General features: G+C 42.5%; 1 protein-coding gene across 3 annotated transcripts; it reads right to left on the bottom strand.

Annotated features, from left to right (window-relative positions):
- Positions 1–1635: 1635 nt before the first annotated feature.
- Positions 1636–23253, bottom strand: Etnppl (ethanolamine-phosphate phospho-lyase). Of its 3 annotated transcripts, XM_003749396.6 has the most exons (13): positions 23013–23253; positions 19502–19620; positions 19141–19300; positions 17598–17672; positions 14008–14098; positions 13007–13123; positions 10748–10830; positions 9992–10217; positions 8926–9080; positions 7965–8054; positions 7516–7646; positions 5715–5782; positions 1636–4637 (listed from the first exon to the last, which is right to left on the bottom strand). In XM_003749396.6, exons 1-13 carry the CDS (start codon positions 23066–23068, stop codon positions 4509–4511), a joined length of 1500 nt encoding a protein of 499 aa, XP_003749444.1. In that variant the 5' UTR covers positions 23069–23253; the 3' UTR covers positions 1636–4508. The 3 variants fall into 3 exon arrangements, with proteins under 3 accessions (XP_003749444.1, XP_038959776.1, XP_038959777.1); XM_039103848.2 differs by lacking the exons at positions 19141–19300; positions 19502–19620; positions 23013–23253 and adding an exon at positions 18735–19131; XM_039103849.1 differs by lacking the exons at positions 19141–19300; positions 19502–19620; positions 23013–23253 and adding an exon at positions 18595–18727.
- Positions 23254–24526: the final 1273 nt, after the last annotated feature.

Raw genomic sequence — 24526 nt, 5'->3', positions numbered from 1 at the left:
GGTTTCTCTGTGTAGCCCTGGCTGTCATGGAATATATGCTGTACACCAGGCTGGCCTTGAACTCATAAGACATTTGCCTGCCTCAGCCTCCTTAGTGCTGGAATTAAAAGCATGCAACTTCACTGCTTGGAAAGAACTATTTTTAAAAAGAAGTTGAGTAAGATAGTGGCTCAGACAGTGACAAATAGGGAAGAAATATTCGGAATTTCAAGAAATATTAGGTTAAGAATCTCAGGAACATCGCAAAATACCAAGGGGCCATGAAAGAAAGGAAACAAGAGATCGTGTTCTTGAAAGGAACATCTGGATTACTTTTACTCCTCAATCTCCTCTCTATTCCTTTAAAAAACTTCTAACATACTAGAACCATATGACATTTTGGTGAGGCATTAAGAGTCCCTTCAGGATTGGAGGACTATAGCTATCTATAAACCATTCTTGCTTTCTGCCTCAAACCTGTGCTGTTATTGTTATTTTTTTCAAGTATGAAAAAAAGAGTTCTGAATTTCTACTTTTGTAGCTATTTATTCCAGGTCATAGCTGATAATTCTGTTGACAGAAAAAGAATCAAGGAGGCCTAAGTCAGAAGTTGGTGACCATGCTTCATATGATCAGGTCAACATTACCTAATGGAATTGTTGTGTGCTTGCTACTAGTTCATTTCAATTTTTTAATTAATACCTTAGTGTCTGTTGCTGATTTTGTGTTTTGCGTGTTTGTGGTTAAAAGTCAATTAATCAAAGTAACTGGGTTTACACTATTTCATGAGTAGTTTTGATGACCCATCTTAATTGGTCATTCTTCGATGCTTCTATTTCTGACATTTTTACGTTTTTGAATGAAAGGCATTGGCCAGAAGTCTCAGTTACTAGCTACTAGTCCTTGCCTTGATTTTGAGGATGTGGGGTACTACATTTAGCCTTTTAATATCTATATTTTCCAGCGTACCCATCTGTCTAACAAAAGGTTAGGCAGGGATCTATACTGAAGAAATACTAAAGAACATTCTTCAAGATCAAGATCAAATGAAAGTAATTCCAGGTGGAAAGAAGAAATGAAGAATATGAAGGCAAACAAAAAATAATTATAATACATGCAGTTATAATGTAACAGTGATGATATAAAATAGCTATCAGATATAGATGCATGCAGCAATGGCATGCTAAATGTGGTGTGAGAAAGGCAACAAAACTCTTCTGAAGTTCTTGCTCTGACCAGGAAAAAGATGCTACAGTTTAGCGAAAAAGGATCAGATGTCATGTGACTTGTAAGTTTGTGTGTTTGGAGTAAGCATATAGCATAATAAAACACCACTCAAATGTATTTGAAAGACAGCAAGAATGGAGAAAAGAAGAAAAATGGTCATTAATACAACAACTTATATTTAAAAGCACACATTAGAGCTACATTAACTATAAATGCTCTAACGAAAAGGCAAAGACTTCCAAACTGAATAAAATGCACAGCTCTCCGAGTTTACAAGAGGGATTTCTAAAACATATAAGCTGAAAATAAGATAGAGACTATTTTCCAGGAATATTTTATAGTTATAAATTTGTTCACATTTCACCAGGTACTTTGATTTATGGAAAGTCAACATCGATAGAATTATAAAGAAATAGAAGAAAACTCACATGCATTGTGGGAGAATTTTATTCACATCTCTCAATATCGTGATCAAAATATTCATTTCACACTTGACACACTACAAACTTGACTCTAAAAGTTGACTTCTGTGTCACATTTAGAGCGTCACAGAATTTACATTGTTTTAAATTGTATATAGTATTTTTAAAAACAAAACTGATCATGGGCCAAGAGTGATACTGCGCAGAGCACACTACAGTGAGAAATCAGCTGAGTTTCTAACATAAGACCTTGCTACAGAGGAAGTACAAGTGAACACGCAGTAAATTATACTTGACATTTAAGGAATAAATACTGTGAGGGGTTTGTGTTGACCACAGTTTCCTTGGCATGTGGAATACAAGTTTCTAAAGTTCAGAGGGCTAGTTGGGAGCCCCTGAAGCTTTCCCTCCACACACATTTTTTTCTTTACTCATCCTACGTGACAAAAATAAAAGGTATGTTTATTCTAGGGTATTTTGGCAGAGATTAATGTCCCTCTTAAAAATCCAAGGGTGTGTGTGTGTGTGTGTGTGTGTGTGTGTGTGTGTGTGTGTGTGTGTCTGCGCGCGCGCGCGTGTGTGTGGAGGCCAGAACTGGATATCAAGTATCTTTTCCATTTGTTCTTCACCTTAGTTTTCTCAGAGATTTGCTTATTTTTATGTGCATGTGTAAGTACTTGCATATATATATATATATATATCACATACCACATGTATGCAGTACCTGTGGAGGCCAGAAGAAGGCATTGGATCTCTGGAACTGGAGTTGTTGTGAGCTACTATGTGGGTACTAGGAACCAAAGTGAGTCTCTCACTGAACCTGGAGTTCACCAATTCAGCTAGACTGGCCAACCACTGAGCCCCAGGATTTCTTCTGGGTCTACTTCTTCATCTCAAGGATTACAGTGTGCACTGGAATGGAGAGCGCTCTCTTCCCCTAGCTCTTGATCACAGAGTTCTTTATAGTTGTGATCTAAAACCTTGTTAGCCTTCATGCCCTTTGGTATAACTCAGGCTGTTATAACTTAGGGTCAGACCATCTGGGTACCTTGCAGAACATCTTGGTGATCCACTGCACTGATAACCCTAAGCTGATGCAGCTGGATGTGACAGAGATGCTCCCTCACAGGAGATAGCAGTATGCTGGTGGCACTGGGAAGGCATATTGGTTAAGAGAACAGGAAATAAACTCCATGATGGTTCAGAGATCCGCCATTTCCGTACACTCCCTGCTGGCTGCTTTATAGCTCTCCTCAATGGGGTCTTGAAAGAGTGGCTGTGGAAAAATTTTCTGGAGGCAGAGCTCTGAGTGCTTTGTGTGGGCATCTACCTTGCATGGAAGAAACGATGGGTGTGCGTAAGTAGCCGAGAATGGTCTAGTTAGTTGTCCAGGAACACTAAAGTAATAGAACAAAAGATATATGGGCCACAGACATGGAAATGGCTATATCGCACGAATACTCCATCATGCTATGGCTTTTTTTAATATCATCTTTTAATGCCTTCCAGAAGCATCCACTACAGAAATAACACTGGCCATTCATGGAAGTAAATGATAATGGGGTCGAGCAGCAAACACATGGTGGTAGAGAGGAAAGTGGTAGAGTGGGCCAGCAGCCTAGGCTCCTCCTTGTTAGGACCAATTTCACAATGCCCTTATTAATACCCAGGTTGATTGAAGCAGAATACGGTGTTGAACCCTGAGATGATACTACTCCTCAAAGAGACAACCAACCACCTGTGGAAAGCTGATTACAGAGAACCCCTCCCCCCTTTTCCACAAGGATCAGTGGTTTGTTCTGTTAGGAATTGACACCTCATGGTTGGTCACGTTGCCTTGTTTTTGCTTTTAAACAGACTCCCAGCACCAAAATCAAGGCTTTCCACATGTGCTACCCACAGACAAGGAGTCCTATATAAAATACCATTATCCAAAGAACAGGCTCATACTCCCAAGACATCCCACTCAGTTAACAGTAAACTGACATAGAAAAGTTAGTCTCTTCTTTGCAGAATACAAACAAACCAGCGAGTTCAATAACTAGTAGGAAAGCAATGGAGAGATTCAGGTTGGATGAAGGTAATTTAGGATATGTGGGATGCAGGTGACAAGGAACTTGGGGAAGATGAGATGGTCAGAGAAGGGACCATTCTTACTTGATAAGTAAGCAATGTGGTCAAGATGGCATGGCCTGCGAGTAGCCAGAACCACAGTTCCCAACTCTGAATGCTGGGCTTTGGCTGCTTCTGCCACTCGAGAACCATCTTTCATGCAAGTGTTCCTGTGTACGCGTGTTCCCTTTCAGTTCCCACAGGACAGCAAGCAATCAGGCTTCCTACCACTTCAACCACAGTTCTTTGCCATTTTTTCTCTCTGCTCTGGGATTTCCTTTTAGAACGATTTAGATCTCACCACCATAACCCACAATGCCCTCTGCATTTTACAGTCTTCATTTTTGTTTATATCATTTTTTATTAAAACCTATAACGTTTATATATTAACCATTTTAGAGTATGTCTCACGATTAAAAATACTTTATCACACTAACTCCTTGAAGTGAAGGGATAGACTTCACTTGCTCCTCTAATTTCCAACATTACAACGTGAGAAGCAAGGTGCCCAGCTTAATCTTGCAATAGAAAACTCAGTTTTAGTAGAATAAGTAACTTCAGACTTGCAGGCAATGAATCACCAGGCAAGAGGTTCCATTAATAATGTTGACGTAGTTTATCGCTTTGATTATTGATATTATTAATCTATCCTTTACTGTACAAGCTAGCCAGATTGAAAGCTGTAATTCAAAGGATGACTAAGAGGTGAGATGCAGTCACTTGCTCGCTGTATCCAGGGACATTTACCCACTGTCTAATGTTCAGCTCTCAGGTCTTGAGTCTTTTGCTGAGCAGGACATGCTGGTCTGAGCATGCACCGTTTCTCTTCCTGCTGTGGATTTCTCTGGCGTCGGTGGCACTAAGGTTGGGCAATTCCACATGTTCTTCCTTAGGCGTCTGCAAAGACAGGGCCACAAAACCCCCATGGATGTGCACCTCTTCAAACACCCAACCTCTTAGATACCAGACATTTGAAAGGTGATGTCAACAGCAATTCTGAGACTCCAGGACAACCTTTTATATGTGCGTAATGACTCAATTAACCTCAGAGTATGAGGTCCTGCAGCCAACTCTTGGTTTTGCAAGATCCTGGTCAGGGCTGGGCAAAGCCATTTTGTAGCTGGGGTTCTGACCTAGATTTGATAAACTCTTCCTGCCGTTTTGATAATAACGGATCTCTATGACTGCTTTGTGTTGTGTGAAGAGACAGAGGGTGTCTTGTTAGAAATCGTTTGTTTCCAGTCAAACACCCCAATTTTTGTTTTTTAACCATGAAAAGAACTTTGCTGACTGCTGGGTGCACAGGCAGGTTCTGGGCACTGAATGTTCCCTTACCATCGAAGCTGCAAACAAATAACAAATTATGCAACGAAGCCTCTCAAGGTTTTGCTTTTCTGTTTCCAGGCCCTGGGTGCTCTTTCTCACACCACAGGCTGTTCAGGAAGAGAATGGAAAAGCCCTCTGTTGGAAGCGCGTCAAGAGTGGAAACTAGGCCACTCACTGTCTGTGGTCCCACAGGCTACTGGCTGCTGTGGAGGCTTCCACGTCATTTCACTTCAGAGGCAATTTTTGGTGTTTCAGAGCCATTCTGCCAAGGCTCCTGTAGATGGTGAAGGGCCTTGTGGGAACCAGAGGTGACTTCAGGTGGCTTTCTGAGCCAATATGAGAAAGCTCTAGCCATTTATTAGTGTCTCCCCATATTTGAAAGCTGTCTTTAGAGGCCAGAAGAGAGAGGCCCTTTGTTTTTATTTACATTTTTATATGAGAATAAACCTGTGAGCATGGTGATTTGGTTTCATTTCTTTGCAAATGATATGACATTGGCCCTGGGAATTTAATTATACACTCAAAATTGCCATGAAGATTGGACCTTAGAACAAGCTGCTTTTGTTCTCTGGTCACTGTACATTCAAAAAAGCAATTCCTAAATGCTTTAAGCTCCCCCCGCCCAAACACAAAGCAGCCACCTCTTACCTTGGTTCTGCAAGCTGTGTTCTCAGAGACCACACTTCCACTCCTGGAGTCCATGACTTCTTCTAGAACTAAACCAAAGAAGATGTAGAGAACTTAGACCAATATAATTTAAAAAAGTATCTAGGAATATAAGGACTATAAGGACTAGAGAAGAGACATGTAATGTCTGTAAAAATATTACTATTAAAATTGCTGGCTTTCATTTTTAAAAATTATTTTATTACTATTTATGTCTACGGACTTTTTCTTTTACACATATGTCTGTGCACCATGTGCATGCCTTGTTCCTAGGAAACCAGGGGGTGATGGTAAATCCTTTGGACCTGGAGTCCCAGAAGATTGTAAACTACTGTATGGATTCTGGGAATTCAACCCTGGTCCTTCGGAAGAGCAGTTGGTGCTCTTTACTGCTGAGCCATCTCTCCAGCTCTAGTTTATGTTTTGATTTTTGTTTTTCACTGTCAATCTGTTCACGGTACTGAGTCTGTTTTGCCTGTGTCTAGTTCACATAGTCCAGTTCTTTTGGCTATTAGTAATATTATTCAGTTTAATCTGAGTGCAATCAGCCTGGGTGACAGCAATCCACCCTTCTACTTGGTGTTGCAGAATTACAGGGCACACCAGCTTGGGAGGATGTTTGACAGGTTTGGGTGTGAGCATGATCTCTAAATCCAGAGAGAGACCCTACTGTGAACAACAGGTTGATGTACAAGTTTCCAAACATTAATGATCTATAATGTGTTGACTTGTGGCTTCTCATTGTATCTTAACAATAGTTGAGAGCACCAAGAAGAGACGTTAAATACATTCCTATATAATGTGAATAAAACCAAATTGCAATAAAAAGGGACTAATATTTCAATAGTTGCATGATTTCAATATCATTTTACAGTGTTTATTTACTTTCCAATGCAATTTTTGTTCATAACAAAAATAAAATAATTCAGTTGTATAATTTGAATGAACAGAAGATAAAAATACCTACAAGGGACTAGAGCTCTGAAGGACAAATGAAAGTTCTCAAAATAAACATAAACAGATAAAAAACATTTTAATATTTGAAGCATTCTTGAAAATGAAGAAAAAAAAACACCCAAAGTGAGATGACTCAGCAGGTGATCAACAACTGTTCTTCTGGGCCTTGTACTTTTTATTAAAAAATGTTTCAGATAGCTTTTGCCTCCTTGGTTCTGTTTGAGTTGGGGTCTTGCTGGGCAGCACATTGGATCTAGTCATTGTTCTTAGGCCTTTTCACCTGAACAATAGCTAGGCTTGTGGGTGTGCACTGCCAGAGAAGGCTGGTACATTATCTGAATGGCTCAATGCCGGAACTATGCACGATTAGTGGTGAGAGGCACAGTGCAGCTTAAAAAACACCAGTTATTGTCTAAAAGAACGAGGAGTGATAAGCAAAACAGTATGGACTAGACGTGATGGGGTACGCCTGTCATCTCAGCATTCACGAGGCTGAGCAGGAGATCATGAATCTAAGGCAAGCCTGGGCTACACATCAAGACCTTGTCTAAAAACCAAAATAAACAAATTACCTCTCCCCAACTAACTGAGCAATATCAGAAATATGTTAATTTACTAAAAACCTATATTTAGTGTTGTATGATTAGAAATAAAAAAATCTGATTTAACTAAGAGTCCATGTCATTTATTTTTGCAGCTATCTGATTCTAGTTTGAAGGGAAAGCTATCCATTTATTTTTTTTCCTTGCTCCATGTCACTCATGAATAGAAGGCCTGAAAAGTGCATTGGGGAGCTTGGAAGAAAAGGGTGAGAACGTGGACCAACCTGTTAAAACGTCATCAAGGTGGTCCACCAGGAACTTTGCATCTTCCTTTGTGAAGCACATGGGTGGTTTTATTTTCAGCACATTCCTGTGAGGGCCATCGGCACTGAGAAGTATCCCTTTGCCTTTCATCCTGATCCGAGCAGGAAATGAAGGGTCAGGGGCACATGCAGTGGGGACGGAGGGTCAGGGGCACATGAAGTGGGGGATGAAGGGTCATGGGCACATGAGTCAGGGACGGAGGGTCAGGGGCACATGCAGTGGGACATAGAGGGTCATGGGTACATACAATGGGGGATTGAGGGTCATGGGCACACAGTGTGCTCACGTGTCTACACTGGAATAGCCCAGGTTTAACTGTGTATCTTAGATTCCCCTTTTCAGAGAGACGAGAGGAAGCGAATCAAGTGCTCGAGGGGCTAAGACAGCGAAGGGATGGGGGTGAGCTTACTCATAGATAACGTGCTGTGCCTCAGCTGTCGCAGGCGTCCTTTCCTCATGGTCCTTCACCAAATCAATGCCAATGAAAAGGCCGATACCTCTGAGGAAGAGGGAAAAGAGTCCACGGATACTCACAGAGCCTGGCACTGTCACCAAGTGACGTTTATTGTGAGGTTGAGTGTGGTATCGCTTAAGTGGAAATGCTACTGATTTTTAACTAACACAAGAGACCAAGCCATTTGCCTTCAGTCTTTGAAGCAGCTTTGTCGTCAAGGACTTCCCACCACTTAATTTTATAGGAGAATAGTACTTTCAAAAGAGTTTGTGTTTGTATGCATGTATGTGTGCATAGGAAACATATGTGTGCATAGGCACACGTGTGCGTGTACTATGGTGGCCAGAAGCCAACTTCAGTGGTGTTAGACAGGTACGATCCTGTTGTAAACACAGGCCCTCTCCCTGGCCTGAAACTTGCTGGTTAGGATACCCGGCCAGTGGTAGGATCACAAGTGAGCTCTATCACTCCTGGTTTTATAATGCAGGTCCCTGTCCTTATACAGCAAACTCTTTCCCCGCTGAGCAATTTCCTCAGCTCTCTGAACAGCACTTGATACCTTTACTTTCTCAGGGTATTCATGATTGCAAATTTTTATAACTATGAAAAGTACCCAGCAATTGAGATATCATTTTCCACGTTATCCACGGGTCATTTAGAATCATCTTATCTTCCTTCCTTTCATCCCCTGGACTTAAAAATCATCCTAACTACAGAGAAAGAAAAACCTATAAATGTGACTGAACATGTATACACGAATGTTACCACGGTGATTCCTGAGTATTGGATTAACAGTGATCTTTGCTCTCTTTGTTTCTCAGTGTTTTATATATGTTTTGTTAAACATTGCAAGGTAAAAATATAAGCAATACTGCTATGGACTAACAAGTGAGTCCGTGACCCTTGGTCAACACACCTGATGTCCCCTATCAATGGATGCTTGGCCTTCTGTTCCTTCAGTAACTCTATGAGATGCTTCCCCACTCGCACAGCATTTCCTTGAAGGTTTTCCTTTTCAATTACATCCAGCACAGCCAAGCCAACGGCACAAGACACTGGATTTCCTCCATACTACAGACAAGAGACAAGAAAACGACAGAGTTACTGTATTGCCTCATTCACGAGGAATTGGGCACTCAGCATTATGTCTGAAAAACAAAAACATATTTTAAGCCTTCAACAGTCCCCACAAAGGTATACATTGTCAAACACACACATGCTTAACATATATGTAAAAATATAATTTTAACTGAACTTCTCTGTAATGTAAATCCTTTAGACTTAGATGACGGATGATCTTATTTATTGGGATTGAGTGAAAATCCACTCCTGGTTATATTCTCCAGGATGTGTAACCAGTGTGAGTGGCTATGAGGTACTTACTGATTCATTCTAACAAAGTGTTGTATTGTAAGTTAAACATTTGGAGGTGTGGTTCAGGAAGGGAAAATAGTGTTTCTGTCCTTACATAGTTGGGTAAAAACAGCTAAGCCATATTTTTTCTGGGGAAAAAAAAACCCTTCTGAGAGTTGACTTTTGCTTTTGTCTGTAACAGAGCTGCTGCAATGCACATCACGGTGACTCTTCTAAGCTCAGCACATATTACTGTGAGGAAATAAAGCTTTCCAAAGGGGAAACATTTAGTATCTGTTAGGAAAGTTGACTAACACTCATGGTACCAAATCCTCTCAATGCTTTAAAATTGTTTGGGGAATTTCAATCTGATTCCAGACAAATAAGGTCACATTGTCTGCTAGGGAACTAACTACTAAAGTTTAGCAGAATAGCTGTCTGTTATTAGAAAACCTAATGTTTTGGGAAGAAAGAAAGCAGAAGGAAAAAAAACACAAAGAGGATTAAGTCTGGTTTAATAGAAGTTTGAGAAGAATATTAGTGTGGTTTACTGCTAACACTTTTGGAAAAGAGTCTAAGAACATGCATTGTTTTCCCCCTTAGAATTAAATGTGTGAACCAAAATTTACCGTATTGAAATATTCCATGCCCGAGCTGCTGAAAGCTTCTGCAATTTCTTTGGTTGTCACCACACAGGATATCGGGTGACCGTTGCCCATAGGTTTCCCCATGGTGACGATGTCTGGAACGAAGTCTTCACCAGACATCTGGAAGCTCCAGAAATGCTTCCCGACTCTGCCAAAGCCTACTTGAACTTCATCGGCAATGAACACGCCCCCTGCTTGGCGAACATGTCTGAAAAGTAACGGTATATATGTTGATGCCCTTGGGCCACTCAGTGTCCCCAGAACTACCCGAAAAGACTATTGAAGTCAGAGAGATGTTAACCTGAAGCATCCGTCTGTGTTAAAAATAGTCTAGGAATCAAAACCTTGTAGAGATGTTACAGGGTAATCACATGGTTTCTAGATGAGCTCTACCCCATATGCTGCTTAAAGTACATTGTATCATAACGTTTCTCTTGGGAAGAAAGCCGAGCAAGTGGGTCTTACCAAGGTCAATTAATCTTCATGTGTTTACCGATTATAGGGAGAAACCAATGAGACAGGATGCCCAGGAGGAGCCAGAGCATAGTTCTATAGGTTGGACCATGTTAAATTCCTTATTTTTTTTGTATCCCTGGAAAGACTGGGGGACATCTTAGAGTCTTGAAGTAGCAGGTAGTCAGGAGCAGATTTTTTACCAGCTAATCTGGAAGTATGGACCTTATGTAGACTTGTCCTAGAGCCCTCGCTTGACCAAGGATGCCCAAGTCAAGTACATACTCAGCCACTTTCTGGAAGTAGCCTGCTGGAGGAATAATTTGTCCACCACAACTCTGCATGGATTCAGCAATAAAGGCAGCAATCTATACAAGAAAAGATGGGGTCAAACAATCTATACACGATAGGCTCCCCTCCTACCCCTAAAAATGGAGAACTTCCTATGCAGCAGGTTTTTATTTTAAAGATTTATTTTTATTTGTATGGGTGTTTTGCATGCATGGATGTCTGTGCACCAGTATATGCAATGTCCAAAGAGGCCAGAGAGGGCATTGGATCCTCTGCATCTGGACTCACATACAGTTCTTAGCTGCCATGTAAGTGCTGGGAACCAAACCCTGAGGGAATCTGTGCTCTGTAACAGCTTAAAAGGACATTTGTCTTTATTTTTAATTTTGCGAGGGTGCACACCTCCCTCTGTGTATATGTACACTTGTGTGCTGGTGTTCAAGGAGGTCAGAAGGCATGAATCCCCTGGAGCTGGAGTTATAAGTGGTGGTGAGCCACCTGCCATTGGTGCTGGGAACCATCCTCTTGCCCTCTGCGAGAGCAGTATTGTGCTCTTGACTGCTGAACCATCTTTCCTGCCCTTAGGGAAGGTTTAAACAGTCTGGAAACAGACCCAGCATATGTATTAAATAGGCTGTTAATTATAAATCAAGGTTATCTGTGCCAGAGGAGCACCCATCTAGATGATGTCCTAGGACACCAGTAAAGCCACCAAAAGAAATGGAGGTCACGAGAAGAGGACTTCATAGTTAAAGGGCAATATTTTTGTCAGGTTGTGTTGAGTAAAACTAACATATGGGTGTCTGTGATACTGGGAAACTGATGTAGGTTCAAAAGGCCTAACCTTGGTGCCCATTCCCAAGTTAGCAAAATCGGACTGCTTGAGTCTAGAGTCAGCACCAAGGAAGTAGGTGGGTGGCCTGTGGCTGCATTGCTAAACTTCTGGGTTTGGGATTACACTAAGCTTCCCTCAGTAGCTAGGCATCTCAACAGTAAGTAGAGGGGAAGCATGTCAGAGGCCATGGGGGAAGAGGCAAAAGATGGCAGTTACTGAAGGAAGAAGAGAAAGCTCAAGAAAGGCTTGAGGAAGGAGATCAAGAGAATCAAGTCTGTGCCCAGACTCCTTACTAGCGGCATTAACTTGGGTTAAGTTCTTCGCCTCATAGTTATTTAGGGTCTTAGCTATAAAATGGGGCTGTTGGACTCCAGAGATTTCTGCGTTAACCTTCAATGACTTTGTAAGCACAGCTGACATTTAGAAGCACATGCCCCGTATTTATTTCTCCATAGCTTTCAGCATTGGTAACATGGTTGCATCAACTCCCAAAATGTTAATTATTAAAAAGAGAATCACTTGGGCCCTCTGTTAGCGGCGGAGTGCATATGATCTTGTTAGGTTAAACATATTTTCTGAAAGCGTTATTTCCCAGCTGAAACGCCAAAGCTCTCTGAGTAGGTAGCGCTTTAGGCTCATCTGCCCAGAGATGTTACAGAGGTCACGGAAGCAAAGCAGGGGTGGGGTTAGGAGTGGAGCTAGGGCCGTGGGCGGGAGAGAGACTCCAGAAAGAAGACTGGCTCTTCTGTCACGAAGATGAAAATACTGCAAGTCCCTGGGAAAGGCAAATCATTTTTTATTCAATGAAGCATTTGTCATGTCTGTGCCGTAAGCCAGGTTAAAGGCCAAGTGTTGTTAAGTTGCATTTAATCTGCCCCTAAGTAACCCCACGATGGGTGGGGAATGACCACGAATCTGAGGACAGTAGGGTGAAGACTGAATGCATCAACCCCTTTCCTGTTCTTGAGGACTCTGGTGCTGTCCTGGAAGCCTAGGCCCAGGTAGAAAGGCTGCGCTTCTGCCCTGGCTTAGTGAGGAGCTGAGCCTCAGGTCTGCGGTTCCTGCAGGTTCCAGCCCCCTTGAGGATCTGAGAGCTTGGATCCTGACACTGGAGCCTCTCTGCCTCTTTGCTTCTCCCATGATCCCCAAAGTTGGAAGAATCTGACCCTTCGGACCAGACCCCATATAGTACGCAAGAGATCAGCATCGGCCGTCAGCCCTGGAGAAGTGTAGTAATCATATTTCTATGATAAATAAAATGTGCTATGACAAAGTACTTTTGAAACAAAAACCAAGTGAAAATGTCCTCAGCAAACAACAAAGGGATTTAGATTTAATCCTTTTTCTTCTCCACAGAGAATTCCAACTGTGGTAACTATTTCTACAGAAGACTTTAAAAGTGTTCCCATAATGCCAACCTTCCTTCCTCTGCTCTGAGCTTCTTCAATGATTTTCTTCACCTCGTCTGCATATGCGGTGGATGGGTCTTCATGGTCCTCTCTGTATTTCCCCCTGTACATATCTGGTGCTGGTGCCTAAAACATCAGATAATGCAGTTTCTCATTATTTTCATCTTGACCAAACTCAAGGATCAAAGGACCCTCTATTTCCCTACAGCGAGCATTGGAGGGCGGTCCTGTCGAACCAAAAACTCCCAGTGCCTTCACCTCTCTGCGCATCTCTGAACGCTGTGAAGAAGTGACCTCTGACTTGTGAGCTGGAGCTGAGAAGTGCCAGCCCCTATAAATCAAAGCTTTATTCGTATTCACATGGGAAGCAAATTCAGATTGGCGAGTGCAATTACTCTATATAAAAATGATACAAAGTGGAGACTGTACCGATGACGGCATGTAAAACAAACTCACACGGTTGATTACGTCGTAAACCATGATCATTTAGGAAACGCAAGGCTCTTAGTGCTTAAAGTCTTGCAATAAAGCAGTGTGACCCTCACTGACCCTCAGTTAACACACTGGTATGAAGTGAGTTTCACTGTTTGGATGACTTGGCTGGCCTCTCTGTTTGATGTGACATACCCTTTTCACAACTCACATTCATTATTTCCATAACTACGCTCTATGTAAATTGTCTTTATAACAGCCAGAGAGACTCGTTTATCCCTGAGTGTTGACCTTATACTAGTGATCGGAAAAGTGTCTGAAGGACAAGTGGACACACGAATGGCATGACAGCTGTTAAAAATCTGATCTAGCGGTTCTACCGCTGAACTCTCCTACCGAGATTCTCACTCTGAGTCACGCGAAGCCAGTATGTGGCCCTTTGCCTTCAGCACATCACACAACCGCTCTCCATCTCAGTCTCCGTCCCATGGTTCCCCTCTGCCTGGAAGGTTGGGCTGGATGGCACTAGATGTTCGTCTAGCCCCCGTGTTCCGATCCCAGGACTCAGGGATATTTACCACATGTACAGATTCCTTCTTGACATCTTTGCCCTCCTGAAACTTATAAGGACTGATCTCAATTAATGACGAGAGGTGGCCGTGGTAAGCACTGAAAAGAAAAAGAGAAGTCACACAGAGAGTTCTAAGAAAGGCAGCGTGGGAACACCAGTGTTGCCTACCACTCAGTGTCGGTCATCTGGGGGGAGTTCAGTACTCAGCCACATTTAACTGCAAAGCTAGCTCTAGTCTTCATGATAGCACTGGCATTTGACTTGTCTATTGCCCCTCATACATGTAAGGAAGTACTTGGAAAGTCTGGTATATCTCCTCATAGGCAATTGTTTTTATTACAGCAGGAAAAACAAACATTATTTCTTTGAATTATATTGCTAAATTCGGTTCTCTAAATGTGGACTTTTTATATCTTCGCGCAATCTTGTGAGTTGAATTTTCTATATGCTTTAATATTCTTTTTACATTAATTAATTAACTAATTAATTAATTTGGATCCAGGGGATCAGACATAGGTTGTCAGGCTTGTACCTGCTCAGTCTCCTTACCAGCCTAAATTTTTAAAAATAGGCCTCACAGACTGTTCAGTCTGGCCTTAAACTCCAGGCCTCAAGTGATTCTTCTGGGCCTCAGCCGGGACTATAGGCATGTGCCACCATGCCTGGTTAGTAAGTCTGAAAGACAATTTTATAGACATGGGTTTCTGATTGGAGTGCTATCTAAAGGATGCTCGGTTGGAGACATTAGACAAAAACTGAGAGATTGCAGAAGAAAGACTGGGACTGAGAGATGACTGAGTAGCGGCAAAGTTCTTCTCTCTCACTGAGCACACAAGTGGTGAAGATATTCCTCTGTTTCTTTCCCAGATGTGTAATCAACAGATGTGGAGAGAAAAGTCTAAAAGGCCCATCCACAGATGACTCCACATAGACAGTCATCTCTGGCATTGATTGTACAGGAAACCACAAACCAGCAACAGAAGGGTAAGAATCCTAACTGAAAAAAATGATAAAGAATATGAAAAGGTATCCCCAAGAGATGAGGAAAGCCTAAATTTATGAGAAGATTCTCACATCAACATTGCCAATTAAACAATGCAAATCAAGATCTGTTATACCCAATAGATTAACAGCAATCAGAACAAAGCAGAAAGCTGGTTAGTACTGAGGTTGGTTAGACTAGGGAGAGGGGGCCTTTCCTGTGTATGTCTGGTGTCACCATCACACTGGAGACAAATATGGCAAAATTGCAAAATTCACTTAAATTAGCAGCACCTTGCTGCCCAGCCATCTTGTTTCTGGAATTTATCCTTGAGGCATTCTCAGAATGTCCTGTGGAAGACCATGCAGGAGGATCTCTGCTTGTGCAGGGAATGATGTAGTCAGTGCCCATCCCGGGGTGGGGGGGAAGGGATGCGGTAGCGTGAGAACAATACTGTAATCCAATATGGCAGCAACTCCCCACTCAGAGCTATGGGCATTTGATCATTTTTAGTCTGACCTGAGAATGCCCAAGCAGACATTGGACGTCTGATACTCAGTGAGTGAAAAAGGAACGTAAGCTATGCCAACATACCTCGTACCTTATATTGTCTAAATATGGAAATGACAACACGCCTGCAGGCTACTCCAAAGTACTAGATCATTTAAAATCCCATAGACGGCTCACATTATGTTTCTATTGGTCCGACCTCAGTTAGAGGAAGAACAAATGTCAAGAATTCTACGCGGGATGAATTATGAAAACAGAGACCTACAGTATGTTGGTGAAGCAGACACATGTAAGTCAAAGCACAATTTATATGACGTAAAAAGTTCAACAATGTGAAAGTCAACAGAGTTAGTCGGCAGGAAGAAAGGGGTTAGGAGAAGTGGGAGGGAGAGTCTAACAGCAATAACTATGACCAGAAAACATGAATATTTATGAAATGTCATAAAAATCAATTATCATATACAACTAATATATACAAATAAAACATTTCAAATAGCATAAAATAGATACATTAAAAATATTATTAAAGGAATCAGAGAAAGAACTGGAAGAGCTTGAAGGGGCTCGAGACCCCATATGAACAACAATGCCAAGCAACCAGAGCTTCCAGGGACTAAGCCACTACCTAAAGACTATACATGGACTGACCCTGGACTCTGACCTCATAGGTAGCAATGAATATCCTAGTAAGAGCACCAGTGGAAGGGGAAGCCCTGGGTCCTGCCAAGACTGAACCCCCAGTGAACTAGACTGTTGGGGGGAGGGCGGCAATGGGGGGAGGATGGGGAGGGGAACACCCATAAGGAAGGGGAGGGGGAGGGATTAGGGGGATGTTTGCCCGTAAACCGGGAAAGGGAATAACACTCGAAATGTAAATAAGAAATACTGAAGTTAAAAAATAAAATAAAATAAAAAATATTATTAAATAAAAATATATAGTAAATTCATAATTATAGTTGTTTGTAAGTGATAGAGAATGAGAATTAAAAAAAAAAAGAAATGCCCTACTCCAAGTATATTCCCTAATATTCAGAACCCAAGAATATGTTTCCTAGCAAAGATGATTTTTCAGGGATAGTAATTAAGGACCACCCAATGATGGGCTTATTCAGGATTATTTGGGTGGATCCAACGTGGTCAGAAATGTCTTATAAGTGAAATGGGAGACAGGAGCATGGTAAACAAAGATGGCGGTGTGAGGAGAGAAGCAAAGGCTTAGTAAGGTGCTGGCTGACTTCGATGATACAGTCTGGCACTGTCGGCCACGAGGGACAGACATATAACCTGGAGGAGCCAAGAGGTCCCCCACAGAGGGCCCTGAGGTTAGGTCAGTGAGTTATTTTAGCTTTCTGATGAAATCTATGGCAATAGTTTGTGTTGTTCTGAACCCATAATCTTATAATAACAAATGAATAGCAGCGATAGGAAGTAAATGATGACATTAAAGGGAGTCTACGGGAGGGCACAGAGTAAGGTTGAATGCTTAATTCTACTCTGTGGGTTTATGGGGTGAGGGAGTAGACAAAATCATTTTAAAAGCATTAGTAAATATGGATGTTAAGTTTCTCGTTTAAAATCAATAAATTCATGTTTGGGAAGTAAGATTCAATGTGACCATTGGTAGTTGTGATCAAATGAAAAAGAACTAAAGTATTAATTCACTATAAATTGCTGTATTTAATGTCAAGTACAGTGGACAATCACCACAGTGAAGCAATTGTTTGGATTTTAAAGAAACTATGTTTTTATTTTGGAAACTCTTGAGTTATGTAGAGGTAGCATTACGGGCAATATGTGGTTAGTTATTGAGTACACTGTCAGCCCGGATTCCCATCAGGGCTACAAGGCTGCAGTCATCAAGACGCTGAGGAAAGTCGCCCCCATTTTCAGGTGCTTAGAAAGAACGAATCAGCCTACAGAATCAGCCTACGAAGAGTGGATTCAAGCTAGACTCAACACCTTATTGTGTAATTTTGAAACATTGTTCCAGGTATCCGCCCTCCTCCATCAGTGCCTGTGTTCTTAGTAGAGTTGGTTTTGGTATAGATTGATACTTCTGGCTCTGAAGGGCTTCTTCCTTTCAGAAGCCTGTGCCTAGGACTTACTGCTCAAGAGTGATCACATCCTGGTGGCCTCGGAACTGCCGTGCCAGGCGTAAGGCTAAGTCGTTGGCTTCGGATCTATGGAGATAACACAGAGAGGGGGACAAAGTGACAACCTCTTTTTAAAATGGCTCAGTGCGAGTTGCAGAAAATTGAAGATGACATTCTCCAGAAATGCATAATGTGGCACGGAGGCCTTCCTTCCCATCCCATCCTGTCCCACCTAAGTTCTCACTGGAACTTTGTAACACATGTGTCACAGCCATTAAGGAATAAGCTACATAGAAGAAACCCAAAGAATGACAGCTACGCTCCCCACTTTGCCCAGCCGCATGAGGGATGACTAGCCTTCAGTACACTAAGAATCCCGCCTTAAGCCCTATCTCAAGAGGGATGGTCCACCCTCCAGGCCAGACAGCGAACCAGGGAGCATTGACTGTGTGTTTGATTAGGTTCCTTATCTGTAAGATTAAGATCAGATGTTTTCTACCCAGTTCAGAGTCTAATTAAGCTCTCCTTAAGTGGAGAAAGGAAAGAGTCACTTAAAGGTGTGTTTGCTTCTATTTACTCTCATGATAATGATGTAAGAAAAGGGCATCTCTGTGGGTGGGGCAACAGCCTCAGAGAAGTCAAATAACCAGGAGATTTCTCAATTGGAGGAATAACCAGGATTTAGTCAAGACACCCAAATGACTTTAGCGCTATTATTTTTTGCAATGGGTACGCGACATCACGTATATTCTCTAAGGACAGCGCTGTTTGGAATTCATCCCTCTCTGGTAGTCTAGGATGAAATTTCTCCAGAAATGAAAGTTAGATATTATATCCCATTTATGAGGCAGGAATGATTTGGAGCAACACAGGGCACCCTTAAATACCTCCTGAGTTCATTATAAACCAAAATAATGATGCTCTTGTTACAAAATACCTTGTGGGAAAGAGAGTCACAGAAAATCATAACAAGCAGACATTGTAAGCTTTCTAAATATCAACTACGTACCACTTTAAAAATAGGAGAGTGGGCACCGCAGTTTCTCCCAAACATCACATTACACTTTCAGCTTCACACATTCTTGGGCACACATTTGCAAATCACACCTTTTGATATCCGTATAGCCGTCCACAGAATGGATACGTTACCATTTATGCTTACAGAACTTAAACGCTGGAACGATTCTTCGCTTGGATTTTCTTGCGTTTGCGTTGGGAAAATATGCTCAGTTTTTGTAGAACAGCAAGTTAGTAAAAAAAAAAAAAAACCTCGTGAAATTACAGCTTCTTTAGTGGGTTCATTTATTTGCTGAAATCTGCATTTAATGGTTATGTGGGCTCCCTGTTTTCATTACACATTTTACTGTTTGACAAGGTGTTGTCACCAGATCCCATTAGAGTCGTGAAATAAAGTAAAAGACTCAGAAAGGTCCACTGCTAGTGAAGGTCCCTTAGTGAGTGGCAAGCGCTTCCTTACATCTTTCTAGATGCATCGAATGGAAAAGGCGCGCCAATGAAAAGGGGGCTGGGGGGAAGCCAGAAGCCAGACACATACCCGGAGTTTGTGAAGTAGCAAACCGAGAGCGTCTGAGGCAGGGTGGCTGTGAGGCGCTTGGCAAACTCGATGATGTTGTCGTGGAGGAAACGAGAATTTGTATTTAGTAATTCCATCTGTTTCGCCGCAGCTTTGACCACTTCTGGGTGACAGTGTCCCACTAAAATGCAGGACGTAAAGGAGTTAAGTTACAATTCTAAGGGCTTTGGAGGAGAGGGAAATTCTGAAGGGAAAGAAAAGAGTTTGGGCTTTCCCCTTTTAGGGTGACTCAGCAGAGGAGAGGATCATTTGTCTTGAAATTTCTGAGATGAACCAGGCTCCACAGTAATTTCCTCCAGGGCGCTGTGCACCGGATGCTTACCGTGCGCCACGTTGTTGATGCAGTCTAAGTACCGTTCGCCTTTCTCATCAAACATGTACTGCCCCCGGGCTCGCATTATTTTGATGGGATCCGCTGCAAAGAAAATTTTGCACGAGGGCCTAGGAATAGGCAAAGAAAATACTTTTAGTTTGGTCAGACAACTCAGTATTTTTCCTTCTCAGTGGAGGTCAACTGTCTGTGGAAAATTACAATTACATAAAGGAAAGGGAAAACGTAGGCCATGTGACCACATTATTTTTTCATTTTATATTAGCTTGGAATCCTTCATCCTAATCCGCTGTGGCTGTCACTGGTCACATTTCTATGTTAGAGTCTCATGAATCAGCTCGCTTAAAACTCATTTTTCCTTTGGGAAATTTTATTCTACTGGAATAAAAATGACCAACCCCACACAGGATTTCTGTTATGTCAGAAGCTGCTGTATAGCTTAATAAATATTATCTCATGGAATACCTATAACCACGTCTCCCCTCTCTCTTTCCAAATTACTTTATAAGAAAATTAATAGGTAACAATAAATAACTTAAACTTAAGTACTCCAAAGGGGATTTTCATGTATTTTGGGTATCTCTTGTCCTGTATCAAATAAATGGCTTTCCCACCTTAAATATTTAAATTAATCTGTTCTGGAATGCTACTGCGAGCAAAATATGTTCCCGTTAGTCTTGGTTATTTCTATGAACATTTATGGCATAAAAATTAGGAACACACAAATATTACTGAGGTTTTTAATCTTGGCTCAACTGACTTTTAAGACCTAAAACTATGTGAATTTTTGCTTGCTCCTCCCCCTGGTCCCCCCACCCCCAGACTAGCTTTCTGTGTAGCCTAGCCTGTCCTGGACTTTGCTCTGTAGACCAGGCTGGCCCGGGATTTACAGAGCTATGCCTACTTCTGTACTGGGATTAAAAGTGGATATTAGGCCAAAAGCTTGGATTACCCAAGATACGATCCACAGACCACATGAAGCCCAAGAAGAAGGACGACCAAAGCGCTGATGCTTCACTCCTTCTTAGAAGGGGGAACAAAACTATTCACAGGAGGAAATATGGAGACAAAGTTTGGAGCAGAGACTGAAGGAATGGCCATCCAGAGACTGCCCCACCTAGGGATCCAGCCCATATACATACAGCCACCAAACCCAGACAATATTACTGATGCCAAGATGTGCAAGCTGGCAGGAGCTTGATATAGCTGTTTCCTGAGAGGCTCTACCACAGCATGACAAATACAGAGGACAATGCTCACAGCCAACCATTAGACTGAGAATTAGGTCCCCAATGGAGGAGTTAGAGAAAGGATTGAAGGAGCTGAAGGGGCTTGCAACCCCATAAGAACAACAATACCAACAACCAGAGCTCCCAGCAACTAAACCACTATCCAAAGGGTACACATGGACAGACCTGTGGTTCCGGCTGCATATGTAGCAGAGGATGGCCTTGTTGGGCACCAGTGGAAGGAGAAGCCTTTGGTCCAGTCAAGATTGGGCACTCCCAGTGTAGGGGAATGTCAGGGTGGGGAGGCTGGAAGGGGTGGGTGGTTGGGGAGGGGGAACACCCTCATAGAAGAAGGGGTAGGGGGATTGGGATTGAGGGTTTATGGATGGGGGAACTGGGAAAGGGTTTGAAATGTAAATTTTAAAAAATCCAATAAAAAAAGGATTAAAGGCATACACCACCACTGAGTTGCTAAAACTATGTTTTTCTTTTGGTGTGTTTGCCTACTAAAGAATGCTGCATACATTCTAGAACGGCGTTCTCAACCTGTGAGTCGTGAGCCCTTCAGGTGTCAAACAGCCCTTTCACAGAGGTCGCATGTCAGATAGTCACATTAAAATTCACAACACAACAAAATTACAGTTATGAAGTGGCCATAAAATAATTTTATGCCTGATCACCACAACATAAAGAACCATATTAAATGGTTTGGCCTTAGGAAATTGAGAACCATTGCCCTAGGGGCGTTGTGGAGATTTCATAATAGTTATTTATTAAGGTGATATGCAACTGTTTAGAAAATGTTTTGATTATTGACAGTAGTGGGTAACCTCAAATTTTAAAGTGTGGTCCTGTACCGGCTGTGGTATAGGTCGATGCAGTTTTATGTGACCTACTGAGGATTGGATCCCATGCCTTGTTAGACAAGCAGTCCGCCAGGGAGCTATACTCCACTTCCTAGCTTAGGTAGTTTTTTAAAGCATCAGCTAAAATTTAAAAAAGAATATACATGAGAACAGCTTGTTGTCTGGAGCGCAACAGTCAGTTTGTAGCTACAAGAGCCACACAGAAAGCCTTGAGTCTGACTGGCAGGCTGCAGAGCGCTCCTTGCCTTTTAAACATCCCTCCCACTGTGGCCATCAGACTTTATGTAAAGTTCTAGCTTAGCCTGCCCCACAGTCCAAACTACATTCTTCCTTTCACAGATATTGCCGTTTTCCCTCAGAGATGATGTTTCTGAAGGAATCTAGTTAGTAAAGGTGGCAATCTGCGAATTAGGGTCTTGGTCTTCTCAACGTTCTAGAACCTTCCTGGTGGAAGTGAGGACCTTCAGTACTGGAGCCTGATCACCCTGCCTGATCACTACACTGCTTCTTCCCCGCATGCCTTGGTCTGAATTTCCTTTTGCTAACCATGTATATACACACTGTGGACCTTGGTCTGGACATTCCTTGGCAGCACGAGGTATACAACATATATACACTGTACATGGCTGCTTCTTCAAAGCCAGGGCACATGAAAGATACCGTGTTTGCTTTGTCTTTAAAAAACCCAGACACAAAATATTAACTCACACTTTCTCATTCGCTCCTAGGATGTCATTAATAGGATTTGGCAGGCGTGACATAGGTAACATGATACCTAACTAGAAACAGAGTTCAGGCCAGTCTTTTATACACACTGTTATACTACTAACCCATAAACACGGACGAAACAAACGCCACGAGAACACAAATCAACATGAGGATACGAGAGGAAGAGACCATGGAGAGGAAGCTGTGAAGCCCTCCCTGAAAGCCCTTTGTGTGTGTGTGTGTGTGTGTGTGTGTGTGTGTGTGTGTGTGTGTGTGTGTGAGAGAGAGAGAGAGAGAGAGAGAGAGAGAGAGATGTTTTTCCATTAGCTGCTGAAACCCTCTGTCACCTCACCAAGCATACAGGGGGAAAAAAGTTCACTTTAAACAAAAGTTGTCAGAATGAGTTTGTTTTAGGAGCCACAAATCAAATGATTTCTGGCTTCAGCTGTATAGTTAGTTGGTGGGCATGGGGGCAAGCTCCCCATCTTGCTCTCAGTGCTCATTGAGAGCCATCTCCTCCAGCTACCTGCTGCCCTATCTCCCTGAGCTGCAGAAGTCCTCTTGGCGGGGAGCTTCAGGGCGCTTGTCGGTCCCTATAGGCAGCAGCTTCCAGACCCCGAGGGTGGGTGTGGTGCTCCATCTGTCCCATCCAGCTCCAGCTGTTTGCCCTGCGCCCGCCCCCTTTCTGCGAGCACTTACCCGATATGCTTCTCCCGCAGCGCCAGGGTGTCCTGCTTGCTATAGAGCTCGCGCATGGTGGTCAATGAATGTTCCTCCCTCTGTAGTCTCGCTCTATAGCCTAGGACACTGCAAAGGATTTATCCCCTCCTGAAACCTCCTGCCCTGGGCGTCACAGGTCACTGGTAGCATTAACCATCTTGGGTCATTCCCTTTTTAAGTGTTGCCTGCCTTTGCCCTTCACCAAACCCCTCCCTCCTGCTCCCCTCCTCCACCTGGTGCCTGCTTAGCAAGTCAGCAGCCAGGCCACCTCCGCCCCCAGTCTGACTGGCTCCTGTCCCTTCTGCAGATGTCCTCTGCCCCTCCCCATCTTGTAATTGCATTTAACTCAGTCTTTTGATTTCCTAACTTTGCCTGGGTTCTGCCTCGCTTCCACCTCCCTGTAAATTCCTTCCGTCCCACTTTCTCCTTTCTTTTTTACTTCATTTCTATATCTTCTTGTTAATCAAACCTGCCGTTTACTGCACACAAGCAAAAAGCCATATACGCCCATGTCACAGGACTGGGATCCAACCTGTGTTTCAGATGGGGAGTGGTAGATTTGGTATCCCAAACATCTACTCTTAATAGGTCCAGGTAGACACCTCCAATCTCTAAAGCAAGCTAGGCTATTTCTTGTCCCATATTCCCTAGCCTCCCTACTGGAAACTCGTGTGTGTGTGTGTGTGTGTGTGTGTGTGTGTGTGTGTGTGTGTGTGTGTGTATTTAAACCTCCTGGCTTTCTCTTTGAATTTGAAATTAAATACGAGATGACTTGGACCTTATTTAATGACTACTATTGAGTGATAAATTGCTCTCAGAGCTAGAGGGTCACCTTGTAGGTTCTGTTGATAAGAACTGAGAGGCTTTAGGGAAGGAACAAGCTTAATCAAGGTCACACAGCTACTTAGCCAGAGTCTACAATTTCAGTTAAATCTGTGTTTTGGAAGGTCAGGAGCGAAAGCCTAGTTTGGTTGTATCAATCCATCTAATAATTATTTGGATAAATATATTAGTTTATGCTAAGGTACTTCTAGAACTTTTTATTTTATTGTGGAGAAATGGAGTCCTACCTCACGAAGGAAAGGCAAAGAACACAGGGTATTGGATGACATCCCACATGGACTCTGGCCAACTGTAGGCATACCCTCATTCCCCTCAGCTGGGAGAAATCACCAATGGTCAAACTTCTTCCATGTTCCTTCGTAGTCTCCACACCTTAAAGCATGTTCTTTACATAACCGCTGAGAGTTTTGGGTTCTAAATCCAGTTCATCCACATGCTCACTGGGCTTCTTCCTGTTTGGAGATCATATTTCTTGGTATTAAAAACCATCTCTCGGGGTTGGGGCGCTTGCCTAGCAGTTGCAAGGCCCTGGGTTCGGTCCTCAGCTCCGAAAAACAAAAAAGCAGACAAACAAAACAAACAAACAAACAAAACCCCATCTCTGTGGACTTTAAAAAGTAATGTGAATAAATCTTAAATGAAGTCATAAC

This window comes from Rattus norvegicus, chromosome 2, assembly GCF_036323735.1.
Source record: "Rattus norvegicus strain BN/NHsdMcwi chromosome 2, GRCr8, whole genome shotgun sequence".
In the NCBI taxonomy this organism is placed as follows: domain Eukaryota; kingdom Metazoa; phylum Chordata; class Mammalia; order Rodentia; family Muridae; genus Rattus; species Rattus norvegicus.
The sequence above is the reverse complement of the archived record's forward strand: the minus strand, read 5'-3'. Positions and strand labels throughout refer to the sequence as shown.